The following is a 27,108-nucleotide window of genomic DNA, read 5'->3' as shown; positions in this document are numbered from 1 at the left end:
GCTCAGAAGCTTCATTTCATAAAGCTAGGCTTCACTAGGCCTGCCCGCAGGGCCTCAGTGCACCCCACTTGTCATCTCCAGAGCCTGTGCCCTGAGATGCCATCTGGACCAGGTCTGGGGCAAGTCTGAGGCAGAGGTGGGCTTTGAGCCTGCAGTCGGGTAGGTTCTGGCCCACACTCTGCTGCCAGCTCAGAAATCACCTCCAGGGGGACGAGATGAAGGTTCAGGTGGGGGACCTGGATAGGCCATCCTGTTGGCTGGAGCCTGCAGAGTTCTCGGGGTCCAAGGTCCTTTCTGACTCACCGATGGACGGACAGACGGGTGCTGACACGGCTCCCCCTGACTCACCTGCTTCCCTCTCACTCCTCGGGGCCGTGTCCCCAAAGAGCCCTGCCTCGGATTTTGTGCACAAGCCCCACCACCCCCCACCACCCCCAGCAAGGGGGAGAGAATAGGAGCCTGAGCCTCCCAGCTGCCCAAGCAATGTGCTTTGAAATGCGGGTGACGATGGTGACCTCACCAGGGTCCATGGCCACCGAGAGGGAAGAGCAGGCCACAGAGTGTGGGGCACAGAGAGACCCTCTGTGCATAGTGGTTCTCTTCTTCCCTCCCTCAGCACACCTCCAGTGGCTCCCCAGTGAACCCCAAACAGACACCCAACCCTGCAGCCCTCCTCTGCTCAGGCCGCCGCTCCCTTCATGAGCCCTGAGCTTCAGCCCAGCTGATCCGTGGCCGTCTCCTGCCTTTGCCTGAGCGGGGCCCCAGCCTTCCCTGCTCCCGCTGGTCTAGAGGCCCTTGGGTCTCTGTTGTCTTGTGTTGTTGCTCATCTGTGTGCCTGTCTGCTCCCCCAACTACACTGTGAGCCGGTGGAGGACAGGGACCACCGGGAGCCCCTTGGCACAGAGCGGGACCCCACCACACCCATCCGTCGAGTGAACAAGCGCAGCCCGGACAGGGAGCGACTCGTGGTCAGTCTGTCCGCTCAGCCTCCGCCCGCCCCTCCAGAGTCCCCGAGATGCTGCCTTTAATAGAGGCTGCCCTCCTCCAGCCGGGAGGGACCCTCATCTCCAGGAGACCTGGGTTCCCAGACTTCACTGCTGAGAGGCGATGACTGAAGCCAGGCCTCTAACAGAGGACAAAACTGAGGTCCACCAAGGAGAGGGCTGGCCTCAGGTCGCTCAGCAAACCAGAAGCAGACCCAGACTGATTCCCAGGGCCCTCCCTCCTCAGCCCAGGGCCTCTCCATCGACCATCTCCTAAGCAGTGTATTCTGGGGGGCTCCTTGGGGACTTAGAGGAGGTGGGGGCCACAGGATGGTGTCCAGAGGACCGTGGACATGGGAGCTTGGTGCACAGCCTAGTCAGGATGCCCCTCCCTAAAAGGGTCTCTGTCCACACCCACAGACCTGTGGCTTATATGCCTCTGGTTCTAGTGTTGGAGCTTCGGCCCTTGGGCTTAAACCTCGTCCCCTGCAGGGGATCCTGGAGCTGGGTGGCCCAGTCCACTTGGTTCTTCCTCTGGCAGGAAGGGGCAGCCAGGCTCTGAGGTCCTCGCAGGGGAGGCGGGTGGGCAGTCCAGGGAGCTGTGGGGAGGAGGGCTGGGCTGGATGAAGTTGACCCTTTGTAAAACCATGAAGTGGCTTATGGAGGGGCTGTGGGTCCTCCGTTGTGAATGTAACATGTGCCCACCAAGAAAAATACAGAAAATGAGGCAGCAGTGGCAACAGAGCTGTGGGAGGCAGAGGAAATGCGCTCGATCCTGCCCCCAGGGGCTCAGGGGCCAGGAGGCAGCCCCTGGGGAGACTGCCGGCAGAGGAGACCAGAGAGGTGACATCCTTCTGTGGGGGTCAAGGAAGTCACCTGACAGGAGGGGCATTTGTCCTGAGCCTTGAAGAGGAGGTTTTGGACAAGAAGTGGAAGAAGGGCATTCAGGCGGTGATAACTGTGTGAGCAGAGATGGGCGTGGGGCTGGGGTCGGCGGCGGGACGGAAGGGCCGCTCCCAGTGCTGCTCCCAGGGAGGGGGCGCGTGGCTGGAGTCGGTGGTCCAGGGCTCAGAGAAGGGTGAGAGCTGACCCAAGGGTTGCTAATGAAGGCGTCTGGACTTTGGGGAGCTGTGGAGGGTGTCTGAGCTGGGGGACGGTAGTCAGAGCTGAGGCTGGGCGTGCTGCTGGGGTGTGGAGGGAGGGGGGACCAGAGGGGGAGGTGAGGCCCCCGACTCCTCTGGCCCCTCCAATGCGGAGGCCTGGAGGACCCCCGGGGCTCCTCGGTGCTGGGTGGGAGGTGGCCAGCCCTTCTCCCCGACCTCCCTGTGTCCCCGTGTCCCCGTGTCCAGAGGCCGCCTCTCTGGCTTCCTCTTCCTTCCCCCCCTCCTCCCTGCCTCCTGGTGCAGAGCTGCCAGCTCCCTGCTGAGCTGGGAGTGATTAGATCAGAAGGTGATTTGGGGTCTGATTATCTTGGGTGGAAATTGGCCCCCTGTGTCTTTTTCCATCCCGCCCAGGGCCGGGGAGGTGGGGAGCGGCTTCTCTGTCGACACCCAGGCCGAGCCAACTTTTTCACGAACGTGTTTGGGACCAGTATGTGGCCTTGTTTCTGAGGAAGTGCAGCATCTGACCAACCCGGCAGGGGGCTCTGTCCCTCACCAGCCAGGGACCCTGGACGGGCCACTCCTCCCAGAGCCCCGGGTTTCTCCTCTGCCAGCTGAGGGCCAGCGTGAGAGCTGACGAGATGATTGCACATGAAGGGTCAGGGTTAAGGTTGGGGTTAGGATCCGGGTGAGGGCACGGGGCCTGGCGTGGAGTAGGTGTCCTGCAGAAGGTCGTGCTGATTCCGTCCCTGCCGTCTACGCCCTGTGAGTGCACTGAAGCGTGCTCACCCCTCACCTTTAAAGATCTGCAGTGACCTCACACCACCCACAGGTGACCTCTCTGCGCCTTAGTTCCTCATCTAATATAGCTGATACGTAATAGTCCATCCTGCCAGCCCCCACACAAGCTGAGCCCGCGCTTGAGAAAGCTTTTTGTCAGCAAGTCACTGTAGTTCCCAAAGCCCCATAATGGGGCCCAGGTGGTGCTTGTGCCCCTCGTGAGGAGAGTGCGCTCCGGGGTCTGCCTGTGATGCGAAGACACCAGGCCTGGGCCTTCCAGCTGGAGTCAGTGTTCGAGAGCTTTCTGTGGTCCCCACTGTTCCCTGCCTGGCGATGGGCGTGGAGCCTGGGGATGGGCGCAGAGCCTGGGGATGGGCACGGAGCCTGGGGATGGGCACGGAGCCTGGGGATGGGCATGGAGCCAGTCGCAGAGGGCATCACCTGAGAGCCCAGATTCTGGTACGGCTTGCTAAGCTCCAGGCTGCCTCTGGGAGTCTTCATGACTTCGTTTGCCCTTCATGGATGGACAAACCAACTTTTACCACCTCAAAGGAACTTACTGGAGGATATCTGTCTGTCTGTAAAGCACTTTAAGATCCTGACATCCTAGAGACCAAATGGCTGGAGCCCCACAAACACGCGCACACACACACACAACCAGACATGTGTGCAAACATATACATGCACAGACACCATCTCAAAACATGGCTCAGGTCCTAGGAGAAAAAGGAAAGGAGTGGACAAAACCTCTTGAAACGTGAAAATAGATTCCTTGCTTTAAGGAAAGTGCTTTCTGCCCCGACTTAGAACCTGTTGACTCTTATTTTACATGCAATTCTAATGAGTCTGTCCACCTAGACTTCAAGTCTGAAGCAAATTGGGAGAACAAGGAGAAGGCCTTTAGTGACAAGTGACCCTGAAAACAGGAGGAAACGACCATTGATCGTAAGTGGAAACAAGGAAAATCTGAAAACAGCAGAAGGAGTTTGAGAAACAAGTATTCAGGGGTGTTTGGTGTCTGGGCTTGGTGGTCATGGCCGCCTGTCTGATAGACCAGATATAATTCTTCCTGTGCGGCCTGAGGACGGCTGGAGACCCTATACCATGCAGGACTGGATTCTTACCTCTCTGCTGGAGGAGGAGCTACATGCTCGTATAGAGGATTTTCTAGCCAGAGCAGTAAAAAGGAAAAATCACAAAAAGACAAGCACTTGACAGGCCAAACTTCACTTCCCTAGGTTCTTTACTAAGCAGAGTGCCCACTTGTCAAGAAGAAGTTGACAACAAAGACCCCGAAGATGAGTAAAAGTGGAGCTACTCTGCTCAAAGGCCTCCCTCCCTCCTTCCCCACAGCTCCCCTCAGGCCCCTGGAAGAATTCCAGGACCCTTTGGAACCCAGTTTGAAAAATCTAAAATTCTCGGAAGGGAGTTTGTAACTTTTCTTGTACCATGGACTCCTGGGAAGGTCCGGGGTCATCATCAGTTCAGTTCAGTCGCTCAGTCGTGTCCGACTCTTTGCGACCCCATGAATCGCAGCACGCCAGGCCTCCCTGTCCATCACAAACTCCTGGAGTTCACTCAGACTTATGTCCATTGAGTCAGTGATGCCATCCAGCCATCTCATCCTCTGTCGTCCCCTTCTCCTCCTGCCCCCAATCCCTCCCAGCATCAGGGTCTTTTCCAATGAGTCAACTCTTTGCATGAGGTGGCCAAAGTACTGGAGTTTCAGCTTTAGCATCATTCCTTCCAAAGAAATCCCAGGGCTGATCTCCTTCAGAATGGACTGGTTGGATCTCCTTGCAGTCCAAGGGACTCTCAAGAGTCTTCTCCAACACCACAGTTCAGAAGCATCAATTCTTCGGCGCTCAGCCTTCTTCACAGTCCAACTCTCACATCCATACATGACCACAGGAAAAACCACAGCCTTGACTAGACGGACCTTTGTTGGCAAAGTAATGTCTCTGCTTTTGAATATGCTATCTAGGTTGGTCATAACTTTCCTTCCAAGGAGTAAGCGTCTTTCCATCTGCAGTGATTTTGGAGCCCAGAAAAATAAAGTCTGACACTGCTTCCACTGTTTCCTCATCTATTTTCCATGAAGTGATGGGACCAGATGCCATGATCTTCTTTTTCTGAATGTTGAGCTTTAAGCCAACTTTTTCACTCTCCACTTTCACTTTCATCAAGAGGCTTTTTAGTTCCTCTTCACTTTCTGCCACAAGGGTGGTGTCATCTGCATATCTGAGGTTATTGATATTTCTCCCGGCTATCTTGACTCCAGCTTGTGTTTCTTCCAGTCCAGCGTTTGTCATGATGTACTCTGCATATAAGTTAAATAAACAGGGTGACAATATACAGCCTTGACGTACTCCTTTTCCTATTTGGAACCAGTCTGTTGTTCCATGTCCAGTTCTAACTGTTGCTTCCTGACCTGCATACAAATTTCTCAAGAGGCAGATCAGGTGGTCTGGTATTCCCATCTCTTTCAGAATTTTCCACAGTTTATTGTGATCCACATAGTCAAAGGCTTTGGCATAGTCAATAAAGCAGAAATAGATGTCTTTCTGGAACTCTCTTGCTTTTTCCATGATCCAGCGGATGTTGGCAATTTGATCTCTGGTTCCTCTGAGATGAAGCCAGGGGTCGGCCACCCCTATTCAGAATAAAGCTTTGAAATACATGAAATACCTTGGATCACAAAGGAAGTCAATTATATTGAAATAGCTAAAGTAATTTTAAAAGAATAAATGTGTGCTATAGTAACATATGTGTTTCTTTATTAGTATACTGAATAATGAGATCCAGCAATCAATATAATAACAGCCTTAGTTATAAAATAAGCATAAGCCTAAAAAGTATCTTATCTTGGTGGCACCTCTGATAGCTCAGCTGGTAATGAATCCACTTGCAATGCAGGAGACCCCAGTTCGATCCCTGGGTTGGGAAGATCCACTGGAGAAGGGAAAGGCTACCCACTCCAGTATTTTGGCCTGGAGAATTCCATGGACTGTATAGTCCATGGGGTCACAAAGAGTTGGACATGACTGAGCAACTTCCACTTTCACTTTCAAAAAGTAAGAGATATTTTTCTTTATTTCAAAAATAAAGAGATATTTTTAAAAACTGTGATTTTTGTAACATGTGTAATGGTGTTGTGGGCACCACTGACACTCCTGGAGTTTATTGCCTTTGTTCTTAATGGAGGAAAAATGCTAAATTTCAGTTTGATGTCTGTGAAAATAAAGATTTCATTGTTTCCTCATCCAAGTTCTCGGAGCGCTGAATTCTTTCCTCAGATCTTTGGGGAGGAAGTGGACTTCATTTTAGGCAGTCCTGCCCAGGGCTTAATTGGCATTTTTCTTGCCAGTTGCAGAATTAAGTAGAATGAGGTATGGTTCTAGATATATCAATAAAGGAAAAGACAAGGGTGGTCCCTGCTTGACCTGTAAGGCAGGGAGAGGAGGAATGGGGAGAGAGAAGAGAGAGGAAGGAACTCACCAGGAATGGGTAGGAGAGGATAAGCCTGAGCTTTCCAGGGGCCTAAGAGCTGAGTACAGCAGTGTTTGAGAACCTGGCTCATCATAGCACTGTCCCAAGGTATAGTCATCTTTAAAGGACCCACTACGATGATACACATTAAAGCTTCACTGCAGGTGGTGCCCCAGGACCTCGACAGGCAGATTGCCAGGAGCAGACTGGGACCAGATTCCTCCCACTCCTTGGGGGAGGGGGTCTGGGCTGTGCAATGGTAACTTGGCTTTCATCCCCATCCCCAGGTACCCACGTGATGGAGGGCTCTGGACGGATGGTGGTGACTGCCGTGGGTGTGAACTCTCAGACTGGCATTATCTTTACCCTGCTGGGGGCCGGTGGTGAAGAGGAAGAGAAGAAAGACAAGAAAGGTAAGCCCAGCCCCCTCATGGACCAGGAGAGGAGCTCTTAAGGCCACATTTTTTTGTTGTTGATTCTTTCACTCAACAAGTGAGTTATTGAGTGCCTTTTATGTCCACACCCTGTGCCAAGAGTCGCCTCCTGCATCCTCGAGGCCCTGCTTGGGCCAGGAGGCTCTGTCTGTTCCATCTCCAGGGTCTTGTCCCAGTCTCTGTCTTGTCGAGTCATGTCATGGGGGGGCTCCCCTTCCCCTCCGAGCCAGGCCAAGGGTGCGGAGCCTTTTCTTCAGTCTCCAGCCTCAAGTGTGACCTGGTCCCATCATCAGCCCTGATATAGAGTAGGAAACCCCACCTGGGCACATTCCTTCACTACTCTCAATTCCACTGGGCAGAGCTGCACACTCAGTGGAGACTCTATCCAGAAATGATAGGGGAGCTTCTGGGGAAGGTGCCTCCAAATCATCTGTTGTGAGCCCCTCTCTGATGCCCCTGGAGCTGCCATCTCAGCTGAGTTCTGTCTCCTCCTCTCCCAGAAGCAAATGTCCTCACTCCGTGGGCTCCCCTTGGTGCAGCAGGTTGGCATCTTGGGCTAGAAGTGCCTCTCAGAGCATAGGAGGGCTGGTTGGGAGACGTGAGCCCCAATCCCATCAGACCAGGCCCAAATCTAACATCCAGCCTCTGGTCCAAAACAGCCAGCTACTTACCCGACATTCACACTCGGTCTTGGGGACCCTCCCCCTCTCACAAAGTCTTCAGTCCTTTGTCTCCTTCCCCAAGCCCCAGAGGAGGGTCCCCAACATCCAGACCTTCTGGAACCCAGGGGAAGGAGATGAGATAGTAGAAGACCCCGCTTTTGGTTTTAGGGACAACGGGACTAACCTCCAGCTCTCAGAGGTCAGCCAGTCTTGGCCTGGGACACAATCAAAGGTTACTTGTTCCCAGGGCCAAAACCTGTTTCCTACTGGGGTCCTCCTAAGATTATGGCTGCCGCAGCAGCAGGAACAATGGCAGTAAGCTGTGATCTGTGCGAGCTGAGGTTGAAACTGAGGACAAGTCTTGGCCATGAGGCACAGAGCGCGTCAGGACAGCGTCCACACAGTGAGGTAGCAGCTGTGGCCACCAGCGGCCCCCGGTACAGGCAGTTGGGCAGGATGTAGCAGTTGTGCCCACTTCCTTGGCCTTGCTGGGGCCCGGGTGAGGGGCAGAAATGCCCAGAAGCTCCCACAGGCCAGACTGGTGTTTTTTAAAATGCCGATAAGAAAACAGGCCTCTTCTGCCCATCATGGGTCAGAGTCCCTCGCTGAATGTTGCCCCATCGACGAGATGCGGACAGCAGTGCAGAAGGAAGAGGTGGGATATGGAGGGGACATGGCAGAGGAAGATGAGGGGCAGCCCAGCCTCTCAGGCCCCTGAGAGCAGACCCGGGGGGTTCCCAGGGCTGGACCCCCTTAGCACTTCCATCCCATCACCCCCACCAGGGACACTGCTTACAGCCCTCCATTTCAGGATGACTCTGGGCATGTCAGAGTGTGTGTGTGTGTGTGCATGTGTGGGCGGGCGTGTATGTGGCTGTACATGCTTCTCCTTCATTAACATGTCTCAAAAATCATCACACAGGTGTGAAGAAGGGGGATGGCCTTCAGCTACCAGGTACAGTAAGACACCGCCCAGGGTAGAAGGGGCTTTTAGAAGTAGCAGCAGCCATTGACCCCTGAGCCCTGGCCCCAGACCCCCAGCACACAGCTAGAAGGGTACCCGATGGCTGGGGGCTCTGCCCCCAACCCCAAAACTCCTCTGTGGCCCCATGTGCTGCCAGCCCCACAGGACAGGCCAGCATCCCACGCTGCCCTTCCAGTGCTTCCAGGGCAGATGGTGCCCCCACTGCCTCCAAATCCCAGATAGCCGCACGCCATGTGCGCTCAGCCCCACGTGACCCCACAGAGCCCCTCGCCCCACAGCACGGCCAACTCACCCAGCATCTATTCCCTCTCCTTCCCACAGAACCCGTCTCCCCTCACCCCAAGAGCAAACAGCCAGAGCGAATTTGAGCATCTCATATCATTTTTGATTTCTAAATTAAGGAAATCTCACTAGTACCCTTTCTGTCTCGTGCACAAGATGCAACATGCCTGATGTCATATTTTAAGTGGTGGGACATCTCCTATAGGCAAGACCAAGGCAGCCTTTTGAGCATCAGTCAGGAAAGGAGGAGTTGGCCACGGGCAGTGGCCTGAGTCAGATGCACGCATCCGAGGTCACTGCAGTGAAAGATGTCCTTCCAGGACACAGCAACCATCACAACAAATGCCCAATCGGAACGGTCAGTGCTATTACTGCACCCGTGCCGAATCGACTCCTGGCCATGGGTCCCTCTGGCCGTGATGGTCAGCCAGCGCCCTCCCGCACCTTCATAGAACCCTCACTGACAGAGAGACCTGCCCTGTTGGTTGGGCCAACGGGACGCCTGGGTCCAGACCTCACACCGACCATCCCACCTACCCACGTTGATCATCCTCCATATTTTATTTCAAAGACCCTCCATGTCTGAGTTTCTCCCCACCGACTTGTGTGTCATCTCCATGGGAACGTTTCACCCACCCACCACCCACCCCCACATTTGAGTTTCTTGATTTCCGGCGGAGATGTGTGTTTCTGACCACAGTCACGTCACTCCCCGCACGTTGGTTCGCGTCTACTGTTGCTGCTGTCTGCACTGCTGCTCTCCTCCATTTTGACCACTGCATTTTTCATCCCTCCCACCCCCACAGCGGCCGATGGTGCGGCAGGTTCAAATGCTGCAGATAGTGCAAATACCAGCCTAGTCAATGGTACGTCTCCCACCCCGCCCCCGGGGAGCTCTCGGTCTTGGGCGATGGGCGCCTCCCCACCCTCAGCTCTGGGCTTTGCTCTCCCTGTTCGGGATGGCCCAGACTTGGATGTGCATGGGCAGCTCGGGGACGGTCGTCCTCTCACACACAGGGCAGGTGCTTAAGAGAGAAGCCACCCCCGGGCAACCAGCTCGGCTCCCACCAGCAGTGGTCACCGATGGGGCCTTGATCCCCGGTGAGCCCGGAAGAGGGACGTGACCTTCGCTTCAGATCTGGTCCCCTCTCCCTCCCTGGAAGCAGCGTCCCTCCCTGCGTGGCCCTCTCCTAAGCACATTCCTGGTCCCGGCTTGGGGGAAGAAGGCCTGGGGTCAGGACCCGGGCTGAGGCTGGCCTCTGGGTCCCCAGTGCAGGCTCCCATCCTCGACTCTAACCATTCCCTCGAGGCAGGGGGACCCAGGCCTGTGTTCAGCTCCTGGGCCCCGCCCTGTAGCATGGCTGAGCCACTAGGACACGTTCTTCTCTTCTTTCGTGGAGTGAACGGGCAGGGGGTTTGCTTGGGCTTGGGCCCAGTTCTGTCCCTCGGGTGTGGACTGGTATTTCTTGCTGTTGCCTGCGCTGGAGCATCTGTCCTGAGTCTCTGCATTCTTACCGGCCCTCTCGGGGATGGGCGATGGGGGTAAGGGCTGCCCCTGTAGCTTGGGTCTGCATCTCACCCTCCTTACATACAGGCAGGAAGGAACTCCTTTCACTGGCCTCCGCGCCTTTGGAAGATTTCACACCTCTATACCCTCCCATCTTCTCTGGTCATCCCCGTCCCCAAGTCAGGTGACATAAAGTTACCTGGTCTGCTCCTTAGAGCTTTTAGGGCTCGGTCATGAAACCATTGCCCCCGAGAATTGAAGGGAAGGGAAAGCTCTTTCTTTCCCCAGTGTCGCTCATCCCAGGAACTGAGCATCCATCATGTCATTTACTCCTCACCACTCCCAGAAAACATGGAGCTGTGGTTCTGCCTCCCCTGTCCCAGGCCTCTGGCCGAGCCACTCGGATTCAAAGTGACCCAAGCTGGAAGCAGCTAGCAGATGTCAGGGGCTGGGCAACACCCCTCTGTGAGCAGCACCTGGCCAGGAAGGGCTAATTCGGGTGTGGGTCTGTTTCAGGCACAGGAAGAGAAAAGAGGACAGCCTGGGGCGTGGGAGGTGTCACATGTGAGGGAGGGGCGGTGCTGGTGCTTTAGCTGCTAAGTCTTCTCCGACTCTTGCCGCCCCATGGACTGTAGCCTGCCAGGCTCCTCTGACGGTGAGATTTTCCCAGCAAGAGTACTGGAGTGGGTTGCCATTCCCCTCTCCAGGGGATCTTTTCAACCCAGGGATAAAACCCGGGTCTCCTGCATTGAAGACTGAGCCACCAGAGAAGCCCTAACAGGGAGAAATAATATAGGCAAATCCATGTGGGGGAGGGAGAGGGGAAGGAGGAAACAGGAAGTGACGTCCTGCTTCCCCCCACCCCTCCTGGGTGATGAATCTGCTGGGACCACATCCAGACTGGTGGGTCTCAAAAAGGCAGGAGCCTCACTTCCAGTTCAAGCCAAAAACGTCCATATATTCCCAAGAAAAACTGTAGGAAAAGATGGGGAAACATCATTTCTTACCCACTTTCTGTGCACCAGGCACTTGCAAGCGTCTCATTTAATCCTCATGATAACCCTATGGGTCAGTGTTTTGTCCCCACTTTAAAATGAGGAAACTGAGTCTCATGGAGATCAAGACACTAGTCCAAGTTCACAGAGCTAGGCAGTGGCAAAGCTGCGACGTGAAGCCAGGCCTACCTGGCTCTAAAGTGTGTGCCGCTCTTCCTGGTGTAAATTTCACATGATGTAGGGACTTTCCCTGGCGGTCCCGGGGTTAAGACTTCAGCTTCCAATGCAGGGGGTGCAAGTCCAATTCCTGGTCAGAGAGCTAAGATTCCCATGTGCCTCGCGCCCAGAAAACCAAAACATAAGCAGTACTGTTCCAGATTCAATAAGGACTTTTAAAATGGTCCACATCCTCAAAAAAAGAAAAGCTTTAAAAAATAAATAAATAAACTTCACAAGCACATTAAGAAGTCTCCCCTGCAAGGAAAGGATCCTGTGGTCAAAACTGTTTTAAGAACCACTGGGTAGAATTGGTTTCCTTCTTGTTGCAGAAAGACAGCCTCTATTGTGCTGTGGGATAGAGTTAGAGTCACACAGGGCTTCCCAGACTGACGTGGCTGCAGAACCCTTCCTGGCTGAATGTCGTGGGATTGGTAGACCCCCCCCCCAAAATACTTTGGAGCCGGTGCTCTAAGCTGTTGTTACTCGAATTGTGACCGGAGGCCCGCATGCTCCTGGGCATCTCCCAGGAGCTCGTTAGAAATGCAGACTCTCAGGCCCCACCCAGACCTAGCGAATGAGAACCTGCCTTCTGACGCATCCTCCAGGCTCCAGGTAGAGGGCACTGAAGGCTGAGGGGGCTAAGCTGAGCTTTGTGAGTGAGAGAATGGACCATTCCTTTCCACTCTTTGATCTGAGCCCAGTCAGGATGCCCTGGATGTGGAAGACACACTCAGCTGGCAGGATGCCCCCTCCTCGCTCCACTCCCCCCAAGCCCCTCCCAACTGAGCACTAAGGGGTGTCCCATTCATTTTGGAGGCATTATAATTGCCATTTTAATTTTATTATTTATTTTATATTTATTGACATGCGTGCGTGCGTGCTAAGTCGTTTCAGTCATGTCTGACTCTTTGCAACCCCATGGACTACAGCCCATCAGGCTCCTCTGTCCATGGGATTCTCCAGGCAAAAACACTGGAGTGGTTTGCCATGCCCTCCTCCAAGGGATCTTCCTGACCCAGGGATAGAATGAGCATCTCTTGTGTCTCCTGCATTGGCAGGCGGGTCCTTTACCACTAACGCCACCTGGGAAACCCATTTATTGATATATCACTATTGAATACATCACTTTTAATCATGATTTTAAGTGACACGTTGCTCTTAACACTGGACACTTACAGGGTACTTTGCAGTGCTTTTCATAAGCATCACCTTGGTTGAAATTTTTGCATTTCACAGGGGGACAAATGTAGGCACAGGTAAGAGAAGTGACGCCTCCCAGTTCTCCTAGTTAGCAGTCTGTCTCCTCAAAGCTTGTTTATGGGATCTCCATGGACCCTCCACGTCGAGGCTTTCTGCACCCATGACCCTCGCAGTGCACAGAGAGGACCGATCCATTTGGTAGAAATGCATCTGGCATCTGATGCAGAGAGGCCTCTGGGTCTCCACCCCGGTCCCCCATCCTGGGTCCTGTCCTCCATCCCAACTCCTCTGAATCAGCCCATCTTCCAGGTCCCATGGGGGGCCAGAGCAGCACCCCACCACCGTTCCAGGGCCAGGCAAGCACCGATTTGGCTAAGGAGAGCCCCCAAATGAGCCCTTGCTTCTAAGAAACCGGGCCAGCTGCGCCCAAGTGCCCCCAGGACACGGCTCCCTCCCTCAAACATATGCATTGTTGATTATTTTTCTGGCCACATGATCGCTATGGAAATAAAAGAGGAAATTGCTAGCTTGGTTAATGGGCGCACGTGGGCTATTGCATCTGATAATGTGCAATGCAAACAAAGGTCCCTCTGTGCCCTCGCACACCAGCTACTGAAGCCGAGTCCTCTGGTGCCTTTTAGCCCAGTTAGTAAAATTACGTTTAAAAATAAAAACAACTGTTGTAGTTCATTCCAATCGGCTCCGAGAAGCCTTCTTCTGTGTTGTTTCTTAATCTGGTAGAAAGGATTTTAGAATAGAGGGATGAGGGCCTTTCTCTTTCAACCCCAGGGCAGGTCCCTGACCCTTTGCTAGCAGGCTCAATGGGAACAGCCCAGCACTGTTGCAGAGACGGTATGGAGCTGGCACCCAGCAAGCTGCTGCTTCCCTCTGAGGCAGTCGGTGTAACGTGGATGTGGTGTAGGGACGACAGTGTTTAGAGGGTCGTCAGGATGCTCTGTAAATGACAGCTGCCTCTGAACCTCCCTCAGCCCCAGTTTCCTCGTTGTAAAATGAGAGGGATGAAAGCCCCTCCCGCCCCACCCTACAGGGTACCAGGAAAACTGACAAGACGTGAGACACTTGCAAACTGCCAAACACTGCTGGGCGGGTGGTTCTCACTAAAAGGTAACTTTTAGGTGCTCTGGGAGGCAAGACGACAACCCCTTGTTACGGAGGTGGAAGCCAAGCTGGGAGCAGTGAAGTCACAGGGCTAGCTGCTCCTGAAACAGCAGCTTCAGGAGCCCAGTCCCACCAGTGCCACGTCAGTGCCCACCCTACCTCAGGCTCAGGGGATGGTGGGTAGCTGCTTTCTCCCAAGGAGGGGCAAAAATGTGCACACACTTTGGGGCCAGCTGTCCGCTCACCTGCAGAGAGCTGGCAGAGCCCCCGCTGAGCGTCCCTCCCCGAGCCGCAGCTTTTTATCTGTCTGTGGGTATGATCCGGAGCGCCCCAGTAGGCATGCAGTGAGGACCAGCTGAAATCACGGAGGTCATGTATGGGCCTGGCCCACGAACTGTGAGGACGTCCTTCACGGTGATTATCCAGGAGTGGTGAGGGGTTCAGCGACCTTCTCTGAGTCCTCCTGAGGTGGCCAGCCATCGGGCGAAGCCCAGGGTGAGCCAGGGGACAGGAGGATGCCCCCATCCTTGCAGGACCAGCAGGTGCGGGTAGGTGTCTCATTACCAGGTAGCAGTCACCAATACCTCCCGCCCTGTGAATGCAGCCCACATGCTCTGGACTGACTTGGGGAGGCAGCCTCCCACGTGGCCCGTTTACAGGGTGGGGAGCCCCAGACTCAGCACTAGACACCATCCGACTGATGGAGCTGAGGGTAGGGGGCACCCAGGGGTTCCCACCAAGCCAACTTCACCTCTCTGCTGTGGCCCGAACTAGGCAACCTCGAGTGACGAGCACACACTTTAGTGGAGGGGTGTGGTGGGGTAGCTTCCCCTCGGGCGCCACGGCATGGCCCCAAACACCTGTGGGTGCCTCCGAGCCCACTGCTGGGAGCCTCTGCACACCCTTTGCCTGAATCACTCTCAGTGAGGCTGAGGGTCGGGGGGAGGGTTGTCCATGTCGTGGCTTCGTCCTCCACCACCACGAGGAAGAGGAGCTGGAATCATCTCTCCCGGAGCCAGAAGCTAAGGAGCACATTGACCAAACGCCTCCCTGTTCTAGAATCAACCTCTCTCTCTCTCTCTGTTTCCTTTTGCCTCTTCTCAGCCCACATAAAGCACCAACCAAATTCCAAATTCATCACTGGGAACCTGAGATCTCTTATTCCTTCTGCTTGTGTGGTCCCTTTACCCTAAAGGCTGCTGTCTAATCTGTAAAATACTCATGGCCAACCTAACCCCCACGGAAGCCCCCGCTCTACACCCTCAGAGAATCAAGAGAGACCCTGCAGTCCCCGCAGGTTTGCTCTTGCCTGGGGGGCCTCCCCGGCATCCCCGTCCTGAGGGGCAGAGCCGGCTCGGCCCTCCCCACCCGCCAACTGACATGAACGTCCGTGGCCCTGTTGCGTCTTCATGGTGACCGATGTGTGTTGTCTGTTCTCTGTCGTCTGTTCAAATTCTTTGTCGTGTAGGTAAAATGCAGGATGGCAATGCGGACGCCAGCCAGAGCAAAGGTAACCCTTTTGTATTAACCTGGTCCCTGCGGCCCCTCCCTGCCGGTTCTAGGGGCCACAGCAGAGGCAGACGTCTACACCTGTGGGCGCCTGACGTCTCTGGGCGGGAGGGTAACTGTGACCTCGTGGTACCAGGACAAATGGAAGTGGCACTGTCCGCACGACAGTCCACCCGCAAGCCAGTGTCTCCCCTGCTTTGAGCTGTATCCCCGTTCAGCTGAAGGCTTGAAGCTGGTTCTTCAGGATCTTCAGGGGCCAAGGGCTCGGGCTCCAAGCCCACCAGTCAGGGCTGTGCTGAAGGAGCAGGGTCTTGGAACCCGTGGATGAGGACACACTCCTCCACTTTTCAAGCCGCTTTTGTCCCTTCTGCCTAGTGACTACTCAATATTCCAGCAACATGGCCCAAGGACCAACTGGGCAGAGCCCAAGCCTGTGTCTTGTCTGATGCGGAAAAGCTGAAGAGCCCTTTGGGAAAGGGCTGGTAGACTTGTTCAGGCCCAGAGTCTCCCCCAGCCCCTTCATGCTGCAAATCCAGGGTGGAGCCGTGTCACTCCGTGCTGTGTTCTGTGGCCCTGGGTCCAGGGTCTCCAGCAGAGAGAGGCCGACCCCCTCATCACACAGAATCTGTGCCGGCCATGCAGGGGGGCTCAGGCGGGGGAGTGAGGCTCTCACCGTGCTCCCCTGGGCAGGGGGCTGGGTGCCGACACCCGCACCCTGCAGGCTAACCTGTGGGTGTGCATGTCTGTGTGTGTGCACGTGTCTGTGTGTGCGTGTGTGTGCGTGTGTACATATGTGTGTGATCTGCTCCCTGCAGCCAAACAGCAGGACGGGGCGGCCGCCATGGAGATGCAGCCCCTCAAGAGTGCCGAGGGGGGAGACGCTGATGACAAGAAGAAGGCCAACATGCACAAGAAGGAGAAGTCGGTGCTGCAGGGCAAGCTCACCAAGCTGGCCGTGCAGATCGGCAAGGCGGGTGAGCGTGCGCCCTGGCGGACGGCATGGGGCTGGGGGGACACAGGGCATGCAGGGGGATCCCCAGGGCAGAGCCCTGCCCCTGGCTGGGCCTTGGCTACCTCATCTGCAAAGAAGGGCTTGCAGGAGACCCACCCTTGTCAGCCACGGCAACCAGTCTGAGTCCTGATATAGCAGGCACCTCAGCTGGCACTTAGGCGCAAGAGTGAAGCGTGGGCTCTGGGGGCAGCCTGCCTGCATTCTCGTTGAGCTCCAGCTCTGAGGTCTTGAGCAAGTACCTTCACCAAGCTCTGAGCCTCCACTCCCAGTCTGTGGACTTGGGCTCCTGTAGCCCCCACTTCACAGGTTGCTGTGAGGAGTAAAGGAGATTATTTACATGTACAGGCAAGGGTGGTGGCTGGATGTGGGCAGACCCTGTAGGAGTTGGCCAGGCAGGCTTTATTCTGAGGACATTGGGAGCCCTGGAGGAGGTGTGAGCAAGGATGGAGTTGAGCTCTATGATGACCACCCCCAGCTGCCATGCACAGGAAAGATTGGGAAGATCGAGGGCAGTGCTAGGAGCCCAGGGAGAAGCCCCTTGTCTGAGCCCCAACATAAGATGGTTGGATGGCATTGCCAACTCAATGGACACGAGTTTGAGCAAACTCCGGGAGGTAGTGAAGGACAGAGGAGCCCGGTGTGCTGCAGTCCATGGGGTCGCAAAGACTCAGACACGACTGAACAACAACACGAGCCAGGTTTCCCAACCGAGTTGATAGCTACAGTTGACAGCTGATGACGGCCGCTCTGGCCCCCAAAGCCGAGCCCGGCTACACGGTGAGCCCTGCCCGCCCGACATGGTCTTGGCCTCTCCTCCTGGGTAAGGATATGGCAAACACCACGGCCTCCCCACCTGGCTGCCTGCTCTTCCACGGCTGTCTCCCAGCTCTAATTATAGGCACCGCAGTGTGGAGAAGAGAGGCAAATTGCAGGCTTGGCTGTCTATATTTAAACTCAGGGGCCTGGTGACAGCTCCCGGCTGCCGGGAGCTTGGCATCCCGCCCCTGCGACTGTCAGACGGGGCTCGAGCTGGCTCTTCAACTCCACAGCTGGCAGTGGGGGCGGGCGGCAATGGGTCTGGGGATTTCCTCCATCCCCACCACAGGGAAGGCTCCACAGCAGCATGGTGCTGGAGGGCAGGGAGCAGAGCCGTGAGAAGCATCCCATGGCCTTCCCTGTCCTGGTTCATCCCCTCCGCCACTCAGTCAGCCCTGCCAGGCATGGGGCACAGAGTCGCACCCTTCTGGTTCACATCCCACTTCTGCTCCTCTCCTGGGATGGATTCCCTGCAAGCAGAGCCTGAGATGGGTGGGCACAGGGTTTGGGGAGGGGTGCTCTCACGGGGAGACCTGGAAAGGGTCTGGAAGGCCACAGAGCCTAGGAAGATTCAGACTGAGCCGAGGTTTCCGGAGAAATCCCAGTCCCCACCTGATCCCACAGGGAGCTCTGGAGCATGAAAACCTCTACAGGGCCCAACCCGCACTGCAGCAAGGCGGCTGGGCTTCTGGACCCCCACGTCAGCCCCTGGGTATTGGCCATCAGATTGGGGTGGGTGGAACTGCCACGCACTTTTTGACAAGGAGACGCCAGTCTCCTCTGGCAGAGGCTGCAGGTGTGGGCAGCTTCAGCTACACCTGCACAGCACTGAGGTGGATGGGGGTGGTTGGGCACATGGGGCTGGCAAGAGGGATCTGGGTGAATAGCTACCTGCAGGTACTAATTCGACAGTGCCTCCCTGGCCTGTGGCCTCGGGCACATCACTTCCCTTCCCTGCTGTTGTTCAGTCACCCAGTTGTGTCCAACTCTGTGACTCCATGGACTGCAGCACACCAGGCTTCCCTGTCCTTCACTATCTCCCGGAGTTTGCTCAGACTCATGTCCATTGAGTCAGTGATGCCATCCAAACATCTCATCCTCTGTTGCCCCTTCTCCTCCTGCCTTCAATCTTTCCCAGCATGGTGATCTTTTCCAATGATTCGGCTCTTCGCGTCAGGTTACCAAAGTATTGGAGCTTCAGCATCAGTCCTTCCAATGAATATTCAGGACTGATTTCCTGTAGGATTTACTGGTTTGATCTCCTTGCAGTCCAAGGGACTCTCAAGAGTCTTCTCCAGCACCACAATTCGAAAGCATAAATCCTTCGGCGCTCAGCCTTCTTTACGGTCCAGCTCTCACATCCATACGTGACCACGGGAGTTATCCTCTTAGTGTATTTGTTAGTTTCTTGTCTGTGTCCTCCTCTAGAATCTCAGCTTCCCAAGGGCAGGGACTCTGTCTCTTTACTATCGCGTCCCTTGTTCCTAGAATAGGAAACAGTGTGTGCCTGAATGAAGGAGGAAATAGGTGGTGCTCTCTGTACATCCTGCAGTGCGAGAGCACCGTGCTACTGCTGCTGCTGCCAAGTCGCTTCAGTCATGTCCGACTCTGTGCTAGCATTCCTTATTCGCATGCTCACTCAGCACCTGTTGTATGTTCAACACTGTACCCGGCAATTTACATCCATTCATTGTATTTGATTCTTATAAAACCACATGGGATAAATACACATCCCCACTGTACAGAGGAGGAAACTGAGGCTCTTTGAGGATCAAGCACTTGCCCCAAGGCCACCAGGTTGAGCTGGCATGTGAGCTAGGGCCTGCCTGACCCCAGAGCCCTTGGAGCCAAGGGTTGGCTGGGTCCACATCTCCCTTCCCAGGGCCCCTTGCCCCCAGGAGGCCCCCTGACAGGCTTCCTCCCCGCCGTGTCACAGGCCTGGTGATGTCAGCCATCACGGTGATCATCCTGGTGCTCTACTTCACCGTGGACACCTTCGTGGTCAACAAGAAGCCGTGGCTCCCTGAGTGCACACCTGTCTACGTGCAGTACTTTGTCAAGTTCTTCATCATCGGTGTGACGGTGCTGGTGGTCGCCGTGCCCGAGGGGCTCCCTCTGGCCGTCACCATCTCCCTGGCCTACTCGGTGAAGGTGAGGAGTGGGGAGCAGGACAGGCCGGCTGATGCCACCTAGCTGGGAGTCTGAGGGGTGGCTGGCAGGGCCAGTGCCGGGGGCTGCGAGGAGAGCTAAACAGAAAGGAGTGGGCACGTTGGAAGCTCAGAGAGAGAGGCTGCATCTGGGAGCCCCAAACTCACAGGCCTCCAGGAGAGCCGCACCCTGGCCAAGGGGACAGCCGTTATTCAGCCCAGCCAGGTGTCCCCTTGTAGTGATGGGGCCCAGTGTTGCCAGATATTCACATTTTTCTAAGAGAAGCCAGAAAGCTGGACTTCATATAAGCCCTCCTGACTTTTAAACACTGACAATCAACTCAGGTCTGAACAGTAAATTAGACGCAGGTATTCCCTGTACAGTTGTGTCCGACTGTTTGTGACCCCATAAACTGTAGCCCGCCAGACTCCTCTGTCTATATGGGATTCTCCAGGCAAGAATACTGGAGTGGGTAGCCATTTCCTTCTCCAGGGGATCTTCCCCACCCAGAGATGGAACCCGGGTCTCCTGCATTGCAGGCAGAGTCTTTACCATCTGAGCCACCAGGGAAGCCAGACCCACACTCATCCCTTCCCATCAAATGCTGGCCGGAGTGTGGTCATCACACAGCTGTAGGCCCCACTTAGCCACAGTACTTGTGGGACTAAGCTTGGAGTTTGCTTCCTCAAGTTCGAAAGAGATAAGCCTAAAATAAAAAGGATGTCTGGTTTTAAGAAAGCCCCTCCTCTCAAGAGATGGGCTAAAAATAGGAGGTTTTAAAAGCAGTTCAATAACGGGCTTGTGCTTAGTCGTTCAATTGTGCCCAAGTCTTTTGCAGCCCCCTGGACTGAAGCCCGCCTGTCTCCTCTGTCCATGGGATTTCCCAGGGAGGAATACTGGAATGGGTTGCCATTTCCTGCTCCAGGGGATCTTCCTAACCCAGGGATTGGACTCATGTCTCCTGACAGGCGGATTCTTTACCACTGAGCCAGCAGGGAAGCCAATAAAGGGCAAGTGGGCCCAGGAGTGCCTTGGGTCTGGGGGTGCTCCTGAGTGCCACCCTGATAACAGAGCCCCACATTCCCCTGCTCCCAGGCCCGAGGCCATGGGCAGAGCCCAAACACGGGGGTGTGGGGGCTGGCATCATCTCGTGAGCACAGGTGTCTGACCCTCTTGGGGGCACTTGCAAGCCAGGCTCATCCCCAGATCCCCACACCTCATTCCTCATCTTGCCTCAGCCCAATGATTGCCCCACCTCGATGGGCAGGGCCCTGTGCTCCTGTTTCCCAGGGCCCCTAGGCCAAGATGTGCCTGTGAGAGCAGAGGCCAGGGCTGTTTATAAACAAGGCATTCACTCTGAGTCGTTGGCAGAGCCGACCGAGGGCATGGTCAGTTTCCAAGTTGGAATTTGGGCTTGGCTGGCCGATGTAATTTCATACAGAAAAGAGCTCTCAGGGCAGTGCCAGGAAGTGGCAGGTCTGTGTAAAAGGACACCGTCCTTATCGTCTCCTTGTTTTGGGGTTCTCTAAGAAACTCCATCCCACAAACCAAAGCCCAAACAGATCACAACACAAGGCTGATCGGGGGGCCTGAGGATGGAGACCTCGTGCTGCTATGAGTCTGGACCCCACCCCACCCAGTGGGGACCCAGGTCCCCTTAAAGGTCATAAATGGTGTCGGGGGGTCCACTTACAGACCTTGTTGCCTCTACACCTGTGGTCTGTGTCTCCAGCACCTGTGCCTTCAGCTGCCTTAGGTAGTGTTACTTATACAGTCACTTGATAAACTGAGTACAGCCCCCGCCCGCCACCCAGGAGAGAGGCAAACTCTCCACTTTCTGAGCCTGGACCTACCCCTTGGCCGTGTGTGCTCAGTCGTGCCTGACTCTTTGTGACCCCATGGACTGTAGCTCACCAGGCTCCTCTGTCCATGGGATGTCTCTCAGGCAAGAATACAGAGGGGGTCTTCCTTATCTGGGGAGATGGATTCTTTACCACTGAGCCACCAGGGAATCCCCACAAAAGCAAGTGCCAGAACAAGGACTTGAACCCTGGACCCTCAGATTAAAAGTCTGATGCTCTACTGACTGAGCTATCCAGGGTCCACCATCCAAAGAACAGTGGTGACACTTAGACCCTCACTGTGCAGTAGAGACATGACATATGGATGAGGTTAAACTTCCTAGCAGCTTCATGAAAAAGACAAAACAGAAAGAAACAGGTGGAAATCATTTTAATACTGTACATTATTGAACCTAATATGTCCAAGTTATTTTCAAGCCTACATGTAATATTTAATAATACACAAATGATTGGTGAGATTTTTACATTTCTTTTCATAATCAGCCTTCAAACCTGGATGTGAAATTTACTCTTGTAGCACATTTCACGGGCTTCCCTGGTAGCTCAGATAGTAAAGAATCTGCCTACAATGCAGAGGACCAGGGTTTGATCCCTGGGTTCGGAAGATACCCTGGATAAGGAAATGGCAACCCACTCCAGTATTCTTACCTGGAAAATCCCCTGGACAGCGGAGCCTGGTAGTTTACAGTCTGTGGGGTCGCAAAGAGTCAGACACGACTTAGCAACTAAACAACAGCAGCAAATGATAAGAGAAGCTGCAGGAGCACTGAATTCTACCAATATTCATTTTTTAGGAACATGACCTGCTATTAAAATTATTCTAGGGACTTCCCTGGCAGCTCAGTGGTTAAGACTCTGTGCTTCCAATGCAGAGGCAAAGGTTTGAATCCTTGGTCAGGGAAATAAGATCCCACACGTCGCATAGCCAAAAACATTTTTTTAATTATTCTAATTGCACTCTTTTTTACCCTTGTTATAAACACTTATAATGAGGAGCAAGAAAAATGGAATCAGATCCCTAGGCTCAGACTAGAACATCTGACTCAGCCTTCAGCTAAATCCGCCTTTTCACATGTGTTCTTGCCAGTACGGTCACTGTGTCAGGAGGACCTGCAGTTAAGAGTGGTGGTTCCTTAAGAATCACTTTATTTGCATTATTTGCCTGAGAACCTGGAAGAAGCTAGGAGTGTGATGCTGGGAGGAGAGAAAAGAAGGTGAACATAAGACAATTAATAGTTGTAGAGTAGGATTTCATTTTTGTTCTAAATTTAAAGAGAAAAGATATTGTTATGTAAGATACTTCAGTGCTCGATGGTAGAATTATGACTGACTTGTTTTTTCATGCGTATCTATATTTAAAAGAAATTTGTGATTTTTATTATGCAAGTTATAGTATGTAGTCATTGTAGGAAAATGGAAGCTGTAGATTTTTCAAAGGAGGCAATAACAATCTCCTATAAATGTCTCTCTCAGAAACGATGACACTAATAATTTTGTTTTTTCCCCATAGTCTCCTATGTCTATTAACACATATATAACTTACACTTCTTCACTTCTCATGAAACCAAAGTGACCGTGAAAACCACGCACCAGTGAAAGATGGTACCTTTGGAAAAGAAAAAACCCATAATCAAATTAAGAACTTATTTCTGTTAGGATGTAAAAGGAAAGTATCTGAAGTGCTCAAAGAGGACCCAGCCTTCATTTATCATCCTTTTCACTATCTTTTCCATAAAGAATACAGACTACATCCGTAATTCAAATTAATAAAGTCAACTAATCAGCTCTTTTAAATGGCTCAAGTAATGTAAAAGGAGAAAGAGAAAGTGCTGTACACAAAAAAGGAACCCAGATGCCAGACGCTCTTGAAACCCAGATCCTTTGCCCAGGAGTGAAGCAGAGGGGCAGTTGTGCCTCATTTACTGAGTGTTTACACGGTGCCCTCACTCCCAGCCCCCAGCTCCCTCTCCTCACTGTCCCGTCTCCCCTGCCCCCTCCTGCAGAAAATGATGAAAGACAACAACCTGGTCCGCCACCTGGACGCCTGCGAGACCATGGGCAACGCCACGGCCATCTGCTCGGACAAGACAGGCACCCTCACCACCAATCGCATGACGGTGGTGCAGGCCTACGTGGGCGACATCCACTACAAGGAGATCCCCGACCCCAGCTCCATCAATGCCAAGACCATGGAGCTGCTGGTCCATGCCATCGCCATCAACAGCGCCTATACCACCAAGATCCTGGTGAGTGGGGAGGCGTCCAGGGGGTGATGCAGGAGCACCTGGCTGGCAGAGCAGAGTGATTCGTAATTTTAAATCCTGCTGATGTATTTTGGGTGGTCAGATAGTAAGCAGTTGTTTCTCTTTGACCCAGCTATGATGCTTGTGTGTGTGTGTGCTAAGTCACTTTAGTCGTGTCTGACTCTTTGCAACCCTATGGACTGTAGCCTGCCAGGCTCCTCTGTCCATGGGATTCTCCAGGCAAGAATGCTGGAGTGGGTTGCCATGCCTTCCTCCAGGGGATCTTCCTGACCCAGGGATCAAATCCACTTCTCTTATGTCTCTGAAGTTGGCAGGCGAGTTCTTTGCCACTAACACCGCCTGAAGCCCCAAAAGTGAAAGTGTTAGTCACTCAGTGGTGTCTGACTCTTTGTGGCTCCAAGGACTGTTAACCCGCCAGGCTCTTCAGTCCATGGGATTCTCCAGGCAAGAATACTGGAGGGGGTAGCCATTGCCTTCTTCAGGGGATCTTCCTGACCCAGGGATCAAACCCAGGTCTCCTGCATTACAAGAAGATTCATTACCATCTGAGCCACCCATGGGGGGTGGTGGGGGAGATTACTGTTAATTGTGTTTTTTAGATCCTATCATTTCCCTCTCTACAAAAAAAAAAATCTTTTTATTAGTTAGTTTCTGCTATATAATGACTCCAAAACATAGTGGCTCAAAAGCAAGCTGTGTCTGTAGCTCACAGTTCTGTGAGGTGGGAGCTCAGGCCGGGCTCAGCTGGCGGACGCATTCCCTTGTGCATCCACCCTGGGTCACGTGCACGGCTCTGCTGATCTTGGCAGGACTGTAGGCTGATCTGGGATGACCTCAGCTGGCATGGCTCATCTCTGCTCTGTGTGGTCCCACCTCCTCCATCAGGCTCGGCTGGGCACTTCACGTCATTTTGCCGCGTACTATTGGCCAACACACGTCGAGAGCCCTGTCCAGATTCAAGGAGCAGGGAAATAGACCCCAGTGTCACATTGCAAAGGGCGTGGATTCAGAGAGGGGACTCACTGTGGCCATTTACAGAGCCTACCACTAGCGACAGTGTAGTTATTAGTGATAGTAGGGGCATTACTAGTTTTAATAAGAAAAAAAAAAACGCTCATATTCCTGTCTCAGCCACCTAGAGTCATCATGCTAGAATCCCTGTTTGGTTCAGAAGCACAGGTTGCTGTTTTGTAATTAACCAACATTTGAGTGAAGAGAAATACAGACCGGTCCATCCAGAGTTCTGTCGGCTCCCAGATGCAGGACATTCCTGCAGAGCGAGTGTCTGAGAGGACAGCTGAGCTTTTTTGCCTGCCCTGCCAATGTGCCCTGGCCCTGACCCCTCCTTCTGCCCCTGAGCCAGCCTGAACCTTCTGGATCAGACTGGGTTGCAGAGTGCCAGAGAGTGAGTCAGCGGCCGGCCGAGGGCCGAGGGCTGGGGGCGGAGGGGGTGGGGGTGCGTTTGCTGGAGGGAGGCAGATTCTGCCTCCAGACACTGGGGCTGCAAGAACTGTCCCGTCCACTGTGGCTGAGCAGCTGCCCCATCAGCCCAGAGCTGCAGGAGGGCTGGGGAAGCAGCCCTGACAGGAGGAGAAAGTAGGTCGGGAGAAAGCGTGCAGATGGGTGACAGAGAATGCTGGGGGCGGGGGAGGGGGGGCATGCCAGAGATGACGGCGTTTTTGTCTCCTTCCACCCCTCCCCCCACCTCCCAGCCCCGATCTGGGAATCAAGGGAGGTGGGGCGAGGCTTTATTCTGTTCCTCAGGCCTTCCTAAAATAACCAAGATGCCGTTAATGATCTTGTCCTGTAGATGTTGCAGAGAAGGGAACAGGGCAATTCCCAGAGCAGGCTTCGGGTGGTGGGGGCGGCTGTGTGGGCAGAGCCCTGCAAAATGGGCTTGGATGAAGATGTATGTTATGCAATTACAGTTAAAAAAGGAGTTCTGGAATCTGCCAGGAGGGGCCACAGAACATCTCTGCAACAAGAAGGCTCTATTAGGCAGTGTTTCACAGTGCCAGTGGCAGAGCCACAGTTCATTTCCAGATGTGGTTAACTAGATGGTATCCAGTGGCTTCAAGGACAGGGGTCCTCAAGTCCACCTAGGGGAAAGGGGTATTAACTGCCAAGACTGGAGAGAGCTCAGGGACCCGGGAACTGGGATTCTTGGTTTGTAAATAGACCAAGTCTCTGACCTCTCAAGCACCAGTGTCCCCTTCTGTGCCTTGAAACCTTGCGCCTCTCTTTCTGGGGCTTCCTTGAAAGAACCCTGGCTGTTCTCCTTTCTGTGAGCTAATAGCCAATCAGTGTGGAAGGGACAGCAGAGGCGCCTGGCATGACTGGATGGTGGTTAAAGCCCACACCCTGGAGCCAGACAGCCTGGGTTCAAATCCCTCACTAGCTGTGTAACTGTGAACAAGTTACTAAGCCTCTCTGTGCCTCAGTTTCCTAGGGGAAATGATAGGATTATTGTGAGGATGAAATGAGTTACTAAGTGGAAAGTGTTTAGCACATATTCAGCACTCAGAGTGATTAGCATTTTTTGTTGTTGTTAGCAGTAAAATCACCCATTTGTAGCCATGCAGAGGCTAATCAATAAATGAATAGACAGCAGAGACATCAAGGTTACAGAAGAAAGGGTTTTGCTCAAAGTTGGTGGCAAAGCCAACTTACAGACACCCTAAAACCAGCTATTAAGTAGGGTGCCCAGATTAGGTTCTTGGTCCTTGAAACCAGTCATGCAGCATCTTTAGTACTGGTTGGTCTCAGGAAGGAAGGCCTGGAACTCAGAGAGTCAGATTCGCAGCCAGGACTGTCAGCCATATGGAGAGAAGGGGCTCCCAGGACCTGCCCTTGTAGTCCTAGAGGAATTTTGAGAAGCATCATGGGCTTCTCAGTCCAAAGTGGAAGTCCAGCCACCCTCCAGATCAGGCTGGGAAATCTAGATGTGGAATATCTTTACCATGCAAAAGGAGATGGAAAGGAAAGGTGCACAGTGTCCCCACAATATCTACCAGCCTAGACTGGGAAATGAGCCTGGCCTGGGAAACAGATCCTGGCCAAGGTTGTGTTTCCCCCTGCAGGAGGGTGCCGATTCTTCTGTGTCTCATGTGGTCTGATTGCAGGCTGTGTGCTCTGGGACACAGCTGAGTTATCTCCGCTCCCTCCAGTGTAGGCTCTTGGGAAGTACTAGTTGGGCGGGTGACGTACGTGAATTGACTGGTGAATAAATATATGCACATGTAATCAGTGAGATGGGGACTAGGTAGGGAGAGGGATGGATGGACAGATGGAAGATGGATGGAAGGATGGCTGATAGATGAGTAAATGGATGAGCAGGCAGATGGATGAATGAGTGGGTGGTGAATGGACGAGTCTGAATTGATAAGAGGCTCAGGATAGGGCTACCTCCATGGTCTATTTTCCTATTTTTGTGGCAGCAAGAAGTAGGAGTTGGCCCTGGCCCCAGTCTAAGGCCAACACCCAGGCTCTCTTGGTACCTCCAGCATGCCGAGGAAATCTTTTCTGAAAGTGCCCTCAACTCTCTACTCTCCATTGATCCAGAGACTTCCAAAGTAACTAATGGCTGTTATTCTAAAAGATTAAAAAAAAAAAAAATCTGGATGCATATTTGCAAGGGTAGTTTGTATAGGTGTAATCTGCATGGATTCACAGACCTTAGGCACCACCTGGTCCAGCCCCCTCACTTTACTCTGAGGCCCAGAAATGGGAAAGGACATGGGCC

At 53.7% G+C, this 27,108-nt stretch overlaps 1 protein-coding gene and 1 non-coding gene across 9 annotated transcripts in view; one reads left to right on the top strand and one right to left on the bottom strand.

Moving 5' to 3' along the window:
• ATP2B2 (ATPase plasma membrane Ca2+ transporting 2) overlaps positions 1-27,108 on the top strand; it is a 142,647-nt gene that overhangs the window by 70,248 nt on the left and 45,291 nt on the right. For 3 of the 8 annotated variants that reach the window (XM_070359201.1, XM_070359194.1, XM_070359197.1), the window contains exons 6-12: positions 6,640-6,765; positions 8,371-8,403; positions 9,522-9,581; positions 15,224-15,265; positions 16,080-16,238; positions 19,029-19,243; positions 23,106-23,348. In XM_070359201.1, coding sequence (XP_070215302.1) covers positions 6,640-6,765; positions 8,371-8,403; positions 9,522-9,581; positions 15,224-15,265; positions 16,080-16,238; positions 19,029-19,243; positions 23,106-23,348 — 878 coding nt within the window. The remainder of the gene's footprint in view (positions 1-6,639; positions 6,766-8,370; positions 8,404-9,521; positions 9,582-15,223; positions 15,266-16,079; positions 16,239-19,028; positions 19,244-23,105; positions 23,349-27,108) is intronic. The other 5 variants (XM_070359196.1, XM_070359199.1, XM_070359198.1 and 2 more) reach the window with 3 other exon arrangements.
• Positions 21,269-21,341, bottom strand: TRNAK-UUU (transfer RNA lysine (anticodon UUU)). The gene has a single exon. It is a non-coding gene; the product is annotated as a tRNA-Lys (tRNA).

This window comes from Bos mutus, chromosome 22 (genome assembly GCF_027580195.1).
Source record: "Bos mutus isolate GX-2022 chromosome 22, NWIPB_WYAK_1.1, whole genome shotgun sequence".
In the NCBI taxonomy this organism is placed as follows: domain Eukaryota; kingdom Metazoa; phylum Chordata; class Mammalia; order Artiodactyla; family Bovidae; genus Bos; species Bos mutus.
The sequence above is the reverse complement of the archived record's forward strand: the minus strand, read 5'-3'. Positions and strand labels throughout refer to the sequence as shown.